A 15945-nucleotide genomic window follows, 5' to 3' on the forward strand; every position below is an offset into this window, starting at 1 on the left:
AAACTTCAATTCACTAGGGTTTTATGGTACAACCGTGAAATGAGATGTAGTCTTGTTGCCAAATATACTGTATGATCAGACCATAATGAATCGCATATCCGATTTACAATAATTATCAAGCAGTGGTCAGGCCTGAATATACTATGGGCCGAAAGGAGCAGCATTACCTCTAGTACTACAGTTCACTTCATCACTTCCATCCATACAGTCAGCATCCGCATCACAACGCCAGCGGTGTGGGATGCAGTGGCCATTTGTACACTGGAACTGGTCGGGTTCACACCGTAACTGACAACCTTTCTGTTTGGAGAAACCAAAAAATTGGGTATGCATATAAACTATTGCTAGATTTTTTTTTATAATAGAATGTAACTTCCATTTGAATATGTACAAAAATGCTCGACTCTGAAATTGTTATATACCAGTGTTTCTGAATCGAGTCCTCCAGGAACCCCAATATGTCATGTCTTCTGAGTTTCCTTAAAGGGGTTTCCCCATCAGGGACATTTATGACATATCCACAGGATATGTCATAAATGAAAGATAGATGCGGGTCACACCTCTAGGGACCGCACCTATCTCTAGAACTGGGCCTCTTAAACCCTGTTTTAGCTTTCTGTGTTCCCATCGACGCTTGTGATTTCCGAACATACAAGAGGAAAACGGCGTAGCTTGCTGAGCTACGCTTGTTCCTAAGTCCCATAGAAGTGCATGGCAGATATGGAAACAGCGTAGCTCGCATGCTATGCTGTTTCCGTAACGGACATTTACTATTATGGGAGTTACGGAAAACGTGTAGCTCAGCAACCTACGCCGTTTTCCTCTAATATGGTCGGAAATCACAAGCTTCAGCGGGAACACAGAATGCTACAACAGGGTTTAAGGGGCACCGTTCTAGAGATAGTTGTGGGTCCCAGAGGTAGGACCCGCATCTATCTGACATTTATGGCGTATCCTGTGGATATGTCATGAATGTCCCTGATGGGAAAATGTTGAACAAGTGATTTAATGAGGTTCAATAAATCAAAAATTAGCATGTGGCAGTGTATGCTGGGAAGAACAGGATGGTCAGTTCTCTCGCTTTCTAGTAATTGGGATGCTTTTTGCACTTCTCTTATAAAAATGTGCAATATCCTATTAGGAATGTTACTGCTATATGTTCACGCATGTTCGTTGATTTTGCTGTCTTCCAAGGTACTTTCTCTAGGACTCCACTGTCTTACTGTGCTACTATGTTGTTGTGGGTTAGGGTGGTGGTAGGGATTTGTAGTCTTTTGTATGTACTGTAAAACAAAATGTAAAAAGTTTGGGTTCCTTAAGGACAAGTTTGTGAAATACTGGGATATACCAAAGGCTATATCTCTTACGTGTGTGTTCTTACCTCATCTGATCCGTCAATGCAGTCATGATCTCCATCACACTTCCAACGACCAGCAATACAACGTCCATTGGCGCAAGAAAATTCACTTTCTGAACATGGCCTTGGGGCTAAAAATAATAAGAAAACAGAGATATTTTTAATATTATAAGTTGCTAGTAATACTAATCTTTATACCTAAATCTTGAAAAGACTTTAACCTCAACTTACAGAAATAAAAAAACCTTCTATACCCCCAATGGACATTATTACGGACTAAGGGTTCATGCACACAGGTGTTAAGCTTTCCATTGTTGAATCTTCGCAGATCAACAGACTAGGTACGAAAGTAAAAACAGGGGACTGCACATGAGGTGTTTAGCATGCGTCATGCATTATGGTTGTAACTACAGCTTCAGAACACGGCATATCAATTCAAGTATCAATGTACAGTGACAACTAAATAATGCATGAAAGCTTGTGAGAAAATTTGGAAGGGTTAACTGGTTTAGACAATCTATTGTTAAATGCCCTTTTAGTGTACGTTAAGCCGATCAATATATTCCTTTTCTGTTGAGATCAATGGATGCCTTATTGAATTTAATAAGTAGTGTAATGCTTCACTTTGAAAACGAGGATTGACACTGAAGCTCATGGCAGGAGGACAAAATGTAAAAAAGATTTGCCAAAACTTGACAACTCCTTTAATTGTTGATGAAATCCCCTTCCATTAACATTTTACCACACTCATGTGCACCATTTAATGACACCCGTGTGCCTGAGCCCTAAAGAGCAAATCAAGACAGACCTAAAAAAATTTTTTGCAGTGAACTATATTTATAGAAATCTTTGGATAGTGTTATTCCAAGTATTACAGTGATTCCCATTATCATAAACATGACTACAATGATACAGTGAATGGATGAGAGTGATTTGGATAAAGTTAAATATCATACAGTACGAAAAAACCCATAATTCAGATAAAAATGTAGTGTTTTAAATCGGGAAGAATACAGTATCAGGGCAGAAAAGATGGCATTCGGCCTGAACTGTAATTTTATTAAAAAATGTGTATGCTTGATATGTTCTTATTAGTAAAACAAAAAAACAAACCGCCAAAAAGGAATTTTGTTTCATATATAGACCACGCTGAATGACCAGGCAAGAAGGCAAAAAATGATCCCCCAATGTTATAAGAAGCTTCTACCTTCACCTTCTATCTGCTCTACCTTGTAGATTGTAAGCCCTCGTTGCTCAGGGTCGTCTATCCTTCTGTACCAGTCCATTGCACACGGCATCAATATTTTACAAAATTTAAAAATGTTTTGAAGCTTATCCCATATGGCCCCAAAATATTAAAGGGCATGTATATATATATATATATATATATATATATATATCACATTGTGAATATAGTCTTTTATATAGGTTATAGTCAGTCCTGATCCCGTCACTCAGAGTCTGGCTGGCTGGCTACGTACAGCTGGCAATACAGAGGACAATGTCTTGTCAAGATTAAGACTGTCCTCAAACGTCCTTTTCTATAGAGGTATCTTCTTCCCCCAAGTTTTTGATATTTCACCACATACTACCTGACTTGTGTCTCAGACCATGTATAGTCACCCTATGAAACCACAGCATCATAAAAAAAAAAAAAAATTAGACTACGGGTCACATTTATCAAAAATTTCAAAAAACAAAAAGCTTTGACCACTGAGTCACTGCTATTGGGGCAACAAGTCTGGGTATCTCTAGGTACAGGCACAACGTGTCAGGATTTCTTTACCGTTTAATGCATGAAATCATAGACCCCAAAATATTAAAGGGGTTATCCTATAACCATTTATCACCTATCCACAGTAAAGATGATAAACCTCTGATCGGGAGGGTCAGACCACTGGGACCCACACAGATCATGAGAACGGGCTTACCTTTTCGCTCCTGGGAGCTCCATAGGAATGGAGCGGTAGTGCGCATGCTCGACCACCGCTCCATTCATTTCTATGGGGCTGCCAAGCGCCATCTTCGGTAACCCCATAGAAATGAATGGAGCGGTGGACAAGCATGGGCACTCCCGCTTTTTTCCTATGGGGCTCCCCGGAACGCAAAGGTAAGCCCGTTCTGAGGATCGGTGGGGCTGCCAGTGGTCGGACCCCAACCGATCAGATATTTATCATCTTTCCTGTGGATAGGTGATAAATATTGATTATGGGAAAATCCCTTGAAGTGAAGTAATGCCTGCAGGCTAGACTGGCTGAAAAAATAATGCGGAAGATTTGTAAAAACTAGAGAAAGGGAAGTTGTGCAGTTGCCCATAGAAAACCAATCAACATGGAAAAATTTAGCTAAGTGCTGTAAGGATTGGTTACTATAGGCAATTGCACATCTTTTCCCTTGCACTAGTTTTTATTTATCTCCCCCAGTATGTTTCTTGGTTTTTAATGCATTCGTTTCCCAGGTTTTTCAGGAGGCATGCTTGGGGACACAACACACCAAGGAAAGAGAAAAGGGCCAGAAGCACACAGCAAGGGATACGGAGGAGCAGCATGGTTAGTCGGTGTTATATGGAGAGATTATTCTGCACCTACCTCTGGATGCCCCAGGGACGACAGTGTTAAAATGGAGAAAAACATAACATGAGGTGAAATGATACCAACACAAATACACAACATGTGAGAACAAGAGGTGAGCTGCTAGGCTGGAAGAAAGTTCTAGACCCCGGACAGATGAGTAGGATAATGATGGATAAATAGTGAAATGACTTATAGAAGGAAAAGATGTAAAGAGGAGAACGTAATGCAGTGGAACAGCAAACAGAACCTCGAACTGGGCAGAGGAACATTACAACACAAGCTGCTAGTAAAATGAGGCGCATGGGGCACATTCATTTATATAAAGCTAGTAAAGGGAAAAAGCAGCACTACCGCCCACTTCATAGCGACATTTGGAATCGGAATGTTTGGCACAGGCTACGCAATTATTTCCTGTGCATTAGCTTTTATAAATGGCCTCCACAGCACAAAGTGTTCCTAGCATTTCTAAGGGCATGATGCATCTACCGATGAGATTTAGTAGACGTTTTACTAAGTGTGCGCTCCAATTATGGACGCCTTGCAGCATCTCATATGCTACAGCTGTGTAGAAGCTACTAAGACTAAAATGCACATACTGCAAGTCTCTTCATCAGAGTTATCCCCGCAATCATTGTCATAGTCACACTGCCAGCGACCGGGAACACAGCGGTTGTTCTTACAGCGGAACTGATAAGGCTCACATGTTCTCTCATCTAGAATCAGAAAAACAAAGACAAGTCAACCAGAGTGAAAATTACGTTATGATGTAGTCTGCGACATGTGGTTCCATTACTCTAGGGATTATGAAAGCCTTTGGTATGGACAGGAAAAAAGAATGATTTCGAAGTTGTACTTTGCTATGAGACATGATGAATATGTGCTCGGTGTAGAGAGCCAGCCATAAACACAAGGGCGTGATTTCCATACCACATTCTTCTTTGGGCTCATCTGAACTATCTCCACAGTCATCTTCTCCGTCACATTTCCAGCGTGCAGGGATGCATCGTCCAGAGTCCTTACAGCGGAACTCATCCACCCCACAAGTCATCTGAGCTGTAAAATAATACAACACGGCTATATCATTGTAGTTAGCAGAGTTCTCTCCGGTATTATAGTTTACACCACAGATTCTTAATCCTTTTCTACTGAGGCCTCACCAGCCAGAGTGTAATAATGCTTAAGGATCACCATTGGTCATAGTCCATGTCAATATCTAAAAAAAAATGACCTCAATTTATCTTAAAATGTGTCTCCTGAACCCAGTATAAAACGGACTCCCAGCTGCAGCTCACCGACAACTAAGGGACACCTCACAGTTTTAGAAACCAAGATCTACACATCACTGATGCTTGTATACAGATATAGGAACTGACAGAATGTTCATGTCCCTGGCAAACTTATCCTTAAAACATTTATGAGAGACCTTTTAAAAACCAAATGCAAATGCCTAGATGTTTTCCTATATAGGTGTATGACAAAATGACCAAACCTCAGCTACAACTAGTTTTCCGTTACACTACCGTTTGATGTCATTTTGTAAAATAGGTTCCTGGATAGGACATATTATAAAACGGTATTTTGACAACTTGAATCAATGGAAACTTGAAATGTTATGTATTTAAAAATCCACTATTGTGAGTCAGATCTAGGACCTTCTCATTGAATATTATAAGCTGTCAAATGAAGACGACCACTACCTGTGATATCCTTTTCCACTCAGCATTTTCCAAGAATGTGCTATATTCTAACAGGTTATTTGGGGTACATAGCAGAGTTCTCTGAAGAGGCAATATTGGCAGAGGAGCCCTGAAAAATTCAGACACTTTAGTGCCTTACAATAAACTTGCTTTTTGTGCTGGTCACCTGCTCGGTTTCAACGTTAAATCACCGCAGGCAACAAGTGATCCAACAGTGAAGATCCAATTGCCAAGCAGCTATAGCCCAAAAAACAATCACAGAAAGCGGTTTTATTTCCAAAGATCTTTTTTCATTGTTAATTCAATGCATTAAGGCTCCATCCATATTACAGTCATGGCTTCCGTTCTTAGCAGAGCCATGATGGCCTTGATGGAACCGTTTCATCGATGATCATGTTTCAGTTTTTGTTTTTTTTAAGGAGAAGTATAGTGCTGCAGATTAAATGAAAACCCAAAAAACAAACATGAGCCCTTACTGCAATTTTGCGGTTCATCGGATGCGTCCACACAGTCGTTGTCTCTGTCACAAACCCAGACACGGGGTATACATCGCTTGTTAATTGTACACTGGAATTGATTTGGCGCACACGTAACTTCAGCTGAGAAAAACACAACAATGAGTCAAATGCAGTGTACATAAAAAGCAACAGGCATAAACAAGTAAAGAGTGAAACTCCCCAGGAAGATATTTAGGGCAGACATTTTCGCAGGTGACAACTGGAAGTGCAGTTATATTGGTTGTCATCTTTGAATTGGCGACTTAAGTTTTGAATGGATAGACTCGGTAATGAATCAATCCTGGGTGCTTGTACAACAGGCACAATGGCTATACTTATGTCAGGAATCCTTATAATCTACTCACGACAATCCTTTTCATCTTCTCCGTCACCGCAGTTATCTTGTCCATTGCAGCGGAAGATGCCTGGAATGCACCTATTTGTGTTGGTGCACTTGAACTGACTTGGCAGGCACACATGAACATCTGAAATGATAAGCAGTAAAAGCATAAAATGAAAATAATTTGCATTGCATGTATAATGTGATTTACCGCTTGGAATAAAGATATGATTTCTTGCTTTTAACCCCTTCCTGCCCAATCACGTAGAGTTACGTAGTCAGCGCTAATGGGTTAGCGCCTTCTCACGTAACTGTATGTGATGGTGCAGGCTCAGAGACTGAGCCATGTGCCATCACCAGCAGGTGTCAGCTGTATATTACTGTTACAGCCAGGACCGGAGCTAGCCTCCGATCCTGCCGATTAACCCCTTAGATGCAGCAATCAGGCGATCGCTGCATCTAGCTGGTTTCTAGCCTGTCGGCATCCTGGCGCCGCTGTTGCCGGGATGCCGGTGCTTGCAACGGCAACGGAGGCCTAACAATGGCCTCTGGCATGCCAAGCACGGAAGTCTTTTAGGCCCCGCCGGAGGCGGGGCTTAAAAGGCTTACTATCAGGGCCAAGAAGATGGCGCAGGCTCAGAAGCTGAGCCTGCGCCAGCATCCGCGGATGTCAGCTATTTATTACAGCTGACATCCTGATGTAACGGCCAGGGCCGGAGCTTGCCTCTGATCCGGCCGATTAACTCCTTAGATGCAGCGAAAAAAAGCGATTGCTGCATCTAGGTGATTAGATCGCAGCCGATGGTTACTATGGCAAGGATCGACACTTGCATTGTTGCCGATGGTTGCTATGGCAACTGGAGTCCTAACAATGGCCCCCTGGTTTGCCTAGTACGGAAGCCTATCAGGCGAAGCCTAAGGGTAAGACCACACGGTGCATCGTTGACTCGCTTTTGTTGCGTTTGAAAATCGCATGCGGTCAACTGCATGCGTTTTTTGTCCCTGTAACGCTGCAGTTCTGTTGCGTTTTTAAAGGAAATAATTGATGGACATAGTTTTCACCCGTGTTGAAGTTTGTTAGGCGCTTCCTGTATATAGTTCATTCCAATGCATTGCAAAACTGTTAGCAAAAACGCAAGCAGTTCAGCAACAACTTTGTCAGCGCGGTCATTAACTGCATGCGGTCACACATTATGAAGATGCAGTTAACTGCACAAAGAACACATTGTAATATAATAGCAGCAGTCTATTGAAAAATGACTTGGTGCAGTTTAAAAACGGAATATAAACGCACTGTGACTGCACCGTGTGGCTTTACCCCAATAGGCTTGCGGTCAGTGAACAACTGACAGCTCTAATACACTGCACTATGTAGGTAGTGCAGTGTATTAGAATAGCGATCAGGGCTTCATGCCTTCAAGTCCCATAGTAGGAAAAAAAAAAAAAAAGTTAAAAGAAAGTTAATAAAAATGTTAAAAAGTAAAACAAATTCAATCAAAAAAAAACAAACACTGCCTTTTTTTCCCCCATAATAAGCCTTTAAAAAAAAACCAGTACACATATTTGGTAACGCAGCGTCCGTAACGACCCAAACTACAATGATATCACGTTATTCCCCCCCCCCTGCATGGTGAACACCGTAAAAAAACAAAACAATTCCAGAATCGCGTTTTTTTGGTCAGCACCCCTCCCAAAACAGAATAAAAAGTGATCAAAACGTTGCATGTACCCCAAAATTGTACCAATAAAAACTACAACCTGCAAAAACAAGTCCACCCACAGCTTTTTTGATGGAAAAAAACAAAACGTATGGCTCTCAGAATATGGGGATACAAAAAAGAAATGATTTGAAAATTTTTTTTTAAAATAAGAAAGTGATTTTATTGTGCAAACGCTGTAAAATATAAAATCTATATACATATGGTATCGCCGTAATCGTATCGACCCACAGAATAAAGTGAATATGTCATTTATAGCGCATGGTGAACGGCGTAAAAAAAAAATATTGTCAGAATTGATGGTTTTTGGTCACCTCACTTGCCAAAAAAAATGGAACAGCAAGTGATCACAAAAATTGCATGTATCCCAAAATAGTACAAATGAAAACTAGAGATTGTCCCGCAACAAATAAGCCCTCATACAGCTCCGGTGGAGAAAAAATAAAAAAGTTCTGGCTCTCAGAATATGGCGACGCAAAATGTGAAGAGCGTTCCAAAAGCGGATTAGATTGGGCACCATTTATGGGCACACATCTGTGGATTATTATTTGTTTACGGCATTATTATACCCTTATGTACACCGCACAGCTTACATATGCCTCCGCATTATAAACTGAAATACCAGCGAAACCACATATCGGGCACTAAAATGGCATATCAGTGGAAAATTGCAATTTTCACTTTGCACCATCCACTGAGCATTCATTTCCAATAAGAAAACACAAAAACCCCTGTGGGGTCAAAATGCCCACTACACACCTTAAAGAGGCTCTGTCACCAGATTTTGCAACCCCTATCTGCTATTGCAGCAGATAGGCGCTGCAATGTAGATTACAGTAACGTTTTTATTTTTAAAAAACGAACATTTTTGGCCAAGTTATGACCATTTTTGTAGTTATGCAAATGAGGCTTGCAAAAGTCCAAGTGGGTGTGTTTAAAAGTAAAAGTCCATGTGGGCGTGTATTGTGTGCGTACATCGGGGAGTTTTTAATACTTTTACTAGCTGGGCGCTCTGAAGAGAAGTATCATCCACTTCTCTTCAGAACGCCCAGCTTCTGACAGTGCAGATATGTGACGTCACTCACAGGTCCTGCATCGTGTCGGCCACATCGGCACCAGAGGCTACAGTTGATTCTGCAGCAGCATCAGCGTTTGCAGGTAAGATCGACTTACCTGCAAACGCTGATGCTGCTGCAGAATCAACTGTAGCCTCTGGTGCCATTCGGATCTGGATCCGTGAGCAGAATTGGCCAAAAGCGAGTCACAATATTTGTTATCTCCATCCATTGCGAGTTGTATGGAGTAATAAGTCTCACTATATCATCCGTGTTCTTACGTTTTTGTTGAGTGAGCAGATTATTCCTATTACTGTGACAAGCCCTATGATATCCCTTCTCGATATCCTTTTTAGGATACCCTCGTTGTATGAAACGGGTCCTCAGACATTGTGATTCTCTTTCAAAATTAGAATCGGAGTCACATACACGTCTGGCCCTCAGGAATTGCCCCGTAGGGATAGCCCGTATAACATGAGAGGGATGAAAGGACGATGCATGTAGGAGAGAATTTACAGAAGTTTCCTTACGGAAAATAGTGGTGCTGAGCTTACATAGAGTGATACTTTTTGTATATAAGTTTGCGTGCAAACAGAAACACATCCTTGATGGCTAGAAAATCATCAAAGCCTGTCACAGGACAGAATGACAGACCCAAGGAGAGCACTGAGATTTGACTAGGAGTAAATACACGGGTTGGTATGGCTTCTGGGACCTACTCTGATTTTTGGTGATACCCTGGTCTCTATACCACTTTATTTACACTGAGATTTCAGTGTTAGCTACCAGTCTCCCGTGTATACTATTTTTTACAGGGTCTGTATTACATTGCTCTGTTTCAGCATGCTTTTTGGAGACACATTTTGTGGTGTAGGTTATCCTTGTACTGTACATTTATAGCATGACTGTCATAGTGACCCTGTTCGATATTATTGAATGTTGAATATAGGCCATTCTGAGTAGCCTCATGTTCTCCACATTGTATATTTTAATTGTCTGTGTTTTTTAGGTCCTGATGGCCAACATGTTCTTATGTATATTGTAATAAAGAATTTATATTTTTTGCAAGTTACTTACTGTACTTGGTGTCATTATTTTTCCCTTTTGGGAGATTTGATTTGTCTTCACATACAGTTATAGGTATTTATTGTCTGTTTTTCCTTGATATGTGTGGACGTTTACTATAACGTTTATCGTTAGGTCTGGTTCTATATAGGTACTCTTTAAGGATTAGTAGTCTATGTGGCAATCTCGGTTTCTTGGAGGCTCAAATGTATTTTCAGAAAATTTGTCTAATAGAATTAAAAAAGGAGTTTGGAAGGCGAATAGGTATAGCTTGTAGTACTTATAACAATTGTGGGAGAATATATGCTTTCACATAGTTCTTTCGCCCTGACCAGGAGATAAAAGGGATGGTAAGAGAGTTAAGGTGTGTGTGGAATTTATTAGCTAAAGGGAGGAAATTTAGGGGGTAAAGCATAGATGAGGATTTAGGCAGTTGTATCCCCAGGTATTTAATATGGGTAGCCGGCCATTTGAATGGGGTAAGACTTTTAAGTTCATTCACTTCTCGGAAAGCAACGGTGATGTTAAAGAGGCTGTCACCAGATTTTGCAACCCCTATCTCCTATTGCAGCAGATCGGCGCTGCAATGTAGATAAGAGTAACGGGTTTTTTTTTTCAAAAACAAGCATTTTTGGCCAAGTTATGAGCATTTTTATATTTATGCAAATGAGGCTTTCTAAAGTACAACTGGGCGTGTTTAAAGTTATGTACAAGTGGGCGTGTATTGTGTGTGTACATCTGAGCGTTTTTACTTCTTTTACTAGCTGGGCGTTGTGACTAGAAGTGTATGATGCTGACGAATCGGCATCATCCACTTCTCTTCGTTAACACCCAGCTTCTGGCAGTGCACAGACACACAGCGTGTTCTCGAGAGATCACGCTGTGACGTCACTCACTTCCTGCCCCAGGTCCTGCATCGTGTCGGACGAGCAAGGACACATCGGCACCAGAGGCTACAGTTGATTCAGCAGCATCAGCGTTTGCAGGTAAGTAGCTACATCGACTTACCTGCAAACGCCGATGCTGCTGCAGAATCAACTGTAGCCTCTGGTGCCGATGTGTCCTCGCTCGTCCGACACGATGCAGGACCTGGGGAAGTGACGTCACAGCGTGATCTCTCGAGAACACGCTGTGTCTGTGCACTGCCAGAAGCTGGGTGTTAACGAAGAGAAGTGGATGATGCTGATTCGTCAGCATCATACACTTCTAGTCACAACGCCCAGCTAGTAAAAGAAGTAAAAACGCCCAGATGTACATACACAATACACGCCCACTTGTACATAACTTTAAACACGCCCAGTTGTACTTTAGAAAGCCTCATTTGCATAAATATAAAAATGGTCATTACTTGGCCAAAAGTTGCTGCTGCAATAGGAGATAGGGGTTGCAAAATCTGGTGACAGAGCCTCTTTAAGTACATCTGATTTGTCACAATTGATTTTAAAATTGGAGACCCAACCGAAATTTTCAAATATGTGTAGAATGTGAGGGAAGGCCTGTCTTGGATTGGTGATTAGCACTAATAGGTCGTCGGCGAAGGCCGCTGTCGAGTGTGTGAAGTCTCCAAGTTTGATGCCCTGAATGGAGTTTGTTTGAACGATTTTCTGAATTAGTGTTTCCATAGCGAGTATAAATAAAGTAGTGGAGAGAGGGCAACCCTGTCTCATGCCGTTCGCGATATAGAAGAAAGGGGTAAGTGTGCCATTTAACTGCAATCTTGCTTTGGGTGTGGTGTAAAGAGAGAAAATATCTGATATAAATAAGGGAGGGAGACCAAATTTAAGTAGAGTCGCATGCATATAAGACCACCGAACCCGATGAAAGCCTTTTCTGCGTCCGTGCTTAATAAAACTAACGGTATCTTTTTTAAATTAGCGTAGTGGATAATGTTGACGAGTCTGGTGAAAATATTCTAATTTTAATCCATTTCTTTCAGTAACACAGCGAGTGTTATCAGTGTAACAACTCAACATTTACAACAAAGATTCTGCAGTTTTCAGAAATATCCTAGTAGTTTTTATTGGTACCACTTTGGGGTACACGCATTTTATTTAATTTTTTTGCAATTCTGGCACGATACGATTACAGCGATATCAAATTTATATAGGTTTTTTTTCTAAAATAAATCACGTTTTGGTGTCACCATATTCTGAGAGCCATAACTTTTTCGATTTCTTTAGACAGAGCTGTATCAGGGTTGTTGTTTTTTCGGATTCGGAAAAAGCTATAGTTTTTATTGGTACTAGTTTGGTTTGGGGTTCATGCGACTTTTTGATGATTTTCTATTACATTTTTTGAAAGGCAAGATGAACAAAATAGAGGCATTCTGGCAATGCTTTGATATCATAGCTGTAACTGTACTAGGGATTGCGGTAAAGAACTCACAATCGCGATGTACAGCTATGTTATTTTGCAGGAAGGCGTTAAAAAAGGCTTAGATAATTTCTCAGAAAAAAATAAACGATGTCAATGTATAGAATTCTTGTTTAAATGTTGATCCAGTCTGATAGCTACATGGGATTAACCCCTTCCCTCTTTAGCCACTTTTGACCTTCCTGACAGAGCCTCATTTTTCAAATCTGACATGTGTCAATTTATGTGGTAATAACTCCGGAATGCTTTCACCTATCCAAGCGATTCTGAGATTGTTGTCTCGTGACACATTGGACTTTATGTTACTGGCAAATTTTGCTCGATATGTTCAGTATTTAATTGTAAAAAAAAAAAAACATTAGCGAAAAATTGCAAAAATTAGCATTTTTCTCAATTTAAATGTATCTGCTTGTAAGACAGGCAGTTATACCACACAAAATTGTTGCTAATTAACATCACCCATATGTCTACTTTAGATTGGCATCGTTTTTTGAACATCCTTTTATTTTTCTATGACCTCACAAGGCTTAGAACTTTAGCAGCAATTTCTCACATTTTCAAGAAAATTTCAAAAGGCTATTTTTACAGGGGCCAGTTCAGTTGTGAAGTGGTTTTGAGGGCCTTATATATTAGAAACCACCAAAAAGTCACCCCATTTTAAAAACGTCACCCCTCAAAGTATTCAAAACAGCATTTAGAAAATGTCTTAACCCTTTACACATTTCACAGGAATTAAAGCAAAGTAGAGGTGAAATTTACAAATTTCATATTTTTCTGCAGAAATAAATTTTTAATACAATTTTTTTTATAACACAGAAGGTTTTACCAGAGAAATGCAACTCAATATTTGTTGCCCAGTTTCTGCAGTTTTAGGAAATATCCCACATGTGGCCCTAGCGTGCTACTGGACTGAAGCACCGGCCTCAGAAGCAAAGGAGCACCTATGGGATTTTGGGGCCTTATTTTTGTTAGAATATATTTTAGGCACCATGTCAGGTTTGAAGGGCTCTTGCAGTGACAAAACAGTAAAAATCCCCCAAAAGTGACCCCATCTGGGAAACTAGACACCTCAAGGAAATTATCTAGGGGTGTAGTGAGCATTTTGACCGCACAGGTTTTTTACAGAAATTATTGGAAGTAGGCTGTGAAAATTAAAATCAACATTTCTTCAAATAAAATGTAGGTTTAGCTAATTTTTTTTTCTCATTTCCACAAGGACTAAATGAGAAAAAGCACCATAAAATTTGTAAAGAAATTTCTCCCGAGTAAAACAATACCCCACATGTGGTAATAAACGGCTGTTTGGACACACGGCGAGGCTGAGAAGGGAAAGAGCGCCATTTGGCTTTTGGAACTCAAATTTGGCAGGAATGGTTTGCGGAGGCCATGTCACATTTACAAAGCCCCTGAGGGGATAAAACAGTGGAAACCCCCCACAAGTGACCCCATTTTGGAAACTACACCCATTGAGGAAATTATCTAGGGGTATAGTGAGCGTTTTGACGCAACAGGTTTTTTGCATAAATTATTGGAAGTAGGCCCTGAAAATGACAATCTAAATTTTTTCAAAGAAAATGTAGGTTTAGCTAATTTTTTATAATTTCCACAAGGACTCAAGGAGAAAAAGCACCACAAAATTTGTAAAGCAATTTCTCCCGAGTAAAACAATACCCCACATGTGGTAATAAACGGCTGTTTGGACACACGGCAGGGCTTAGAAGGGAAAGAGCACTATTTGGCTTTTTGAAATCACATTTAGCAGGAATGATTTGCGGAGGCCATGTCACATTTGCAAAGCCCCTGAGGGGACAAAACAATGAAAACGCCCAAAAAGGGACTCCATTTAGGAAACTATACCTCTTGAGGAATTCATCTAGGGGTGTAGTGAGCATTTTGACCCCACAGATGTTTCATAGAATTTATTAGAATTAGGCAGTGAAAATAAAAACAGTCCTTTTTCTTCAATAAGACGTAGCTTTAGCGCAAATTTTTTCATTTTCTCAACAAATAAAGGAAAAAAAGAACCCAACATTTGTAAAGCAATTTCTCCCGAGTACGGCAATACCCCATATGTGGTCATAAACTGCTGTTTGGGCAAACGGCAGGGCTCAGAAGGGAAGGACCGCCATTTGGAGTGCAGATGTTGCTGGATTGGTTTCTGGGCGCCTGTGGGCCCAAAACAGTGGAAACCCCCCAGAAGTGACCCCATTTTGGAAACTACACCCCTCAATGCATTTACCAAGGGGTGTAGTAAGCATTTTAACCCTGCAGGTGTTTTGTAGAAATTAGTGTTCACTCGATGTTGCAGAGTGAAAATGGGATTTTTTTTCCATAGATATGCCAATATGTGGTGCCCGGCTTGTGCCACCATAACAAGACAGCTCTCTAATTATTATGCGGTGTTTCCCGGTTTTAGAAACACCCTACATGTGGCCCTAATCTTTTGCCTGGACATATGACAGGGTTCAGAAGTAAAGAGTACCATGCGGAGTGGAGGCCTAATTTGGCGATTTACAAAGTATTGGTTCACAACTGCAGAGGCTCAGATGTGAAATAATAAAAAGAAACCCCTGATAAGTGACCCCCACTATGGAAACTGCACCCCTCAAGGCATTTATTAAGGGGTGTAGTGAGCATTTTCACCCCACAGGTCTTTTCCATAAATGAATGCGCTGCGGATGGTGCAAATTAAAAATTTATATTTTTCCCTAGATATGCCATTCAGTGGCAAATATGTCATGCCCAGCTTATGACGCTGGAGACACACACCCCAAAAATTGTTAAAAGGGTTCTCCCGGGTATGATGATGCCATATATGTTGAAGGAAACTGCTGTTTGGGGACGCTGTAGGGTTCAGAGCCGAGGGAGCACCATTTGACTTTTGGAGAGCGGATTTTGCTTGGTACTATATTTGTTTGAGTATTGCTGGTGTTTTAAAATGTGGGGGTGCATGTAAGCGGGGCGGAGTATATAAGGGGCATAGTCAGGTGGTATAAAAAAATTAAATAATCCATAGATGTGTGTTACGCTGTGAAGCAATCCTTTCCGCACAGGCCAGTGTCGCACTGATAAATGGTGTCATTTCTTATCCCCCTTTTGGTCCACACTCCGCACCTTTTGTAGTTTGGGGAATTTTGCTGGGAAAGTGTTGTCCTGGTATAATACGGGCACCGTCGCTTCCAGCGGATATGTTTGGGCTCTCCCCTTCCTGGTTCCCTAATTTTAGGTCCTTGATAAATCGCCTCTTGAAACAGAAGAACTGTTCCCCTC

The 15945-nt window shown here is 40.9% G+C and overlaps 1 protein-coding gene across 2 annotated transcripts in view; it reads right to left on the reverse strand.

The window, feature by feature from the left end:
* Positions 1–15945, reverse strand: part of LRP1 (LDL receptor related protein 1) — a 291539-nt gene that overhangs the window by 22742 nt on the left and 252852 nt on the right. For both annotated transcript variants that reach the window (XM_075852009.1, XM_075852008.1), the window contains exons 65-70: positions 6490–6609; positions 6104–6226; positions 4858–4983; positions 4527–4643; positions 1382–1488; positions 168–300 (exon numbers count right to left, since the gene is read on the reverse strand). In XM_075852009.1, coding sequence (XP_075708124.1) covers positions 168–300; positions 1382–1488; positions 4527–4643; positions 4858–4983; positions 6104–6226; positions 6490–6609 — 726 coding nt within the window. The remainder of the gene's footprint in view (positions 1–167; positions 301–1381; positions 1489–4526; positions 4644–4857; positions 4984–6103; positions 6227–6489; positions 6610–15945) is intronic.

Source organism: Rhinoderma darwinii, chromosome 2 (genome assembly GCF_050947455.1).
Source record: "Rhinoderma darwinii isolate aRhiDar2 chromosome 2, aRhiDar2.hap1, whole genome shotgun sequence".
Lineage (NCBI taxonomy): Eukaryota > Metazoa > Chordata > Amphibia > Anura > Rhinodermatidae > Rhinoderma > Rhinoderma darwinii.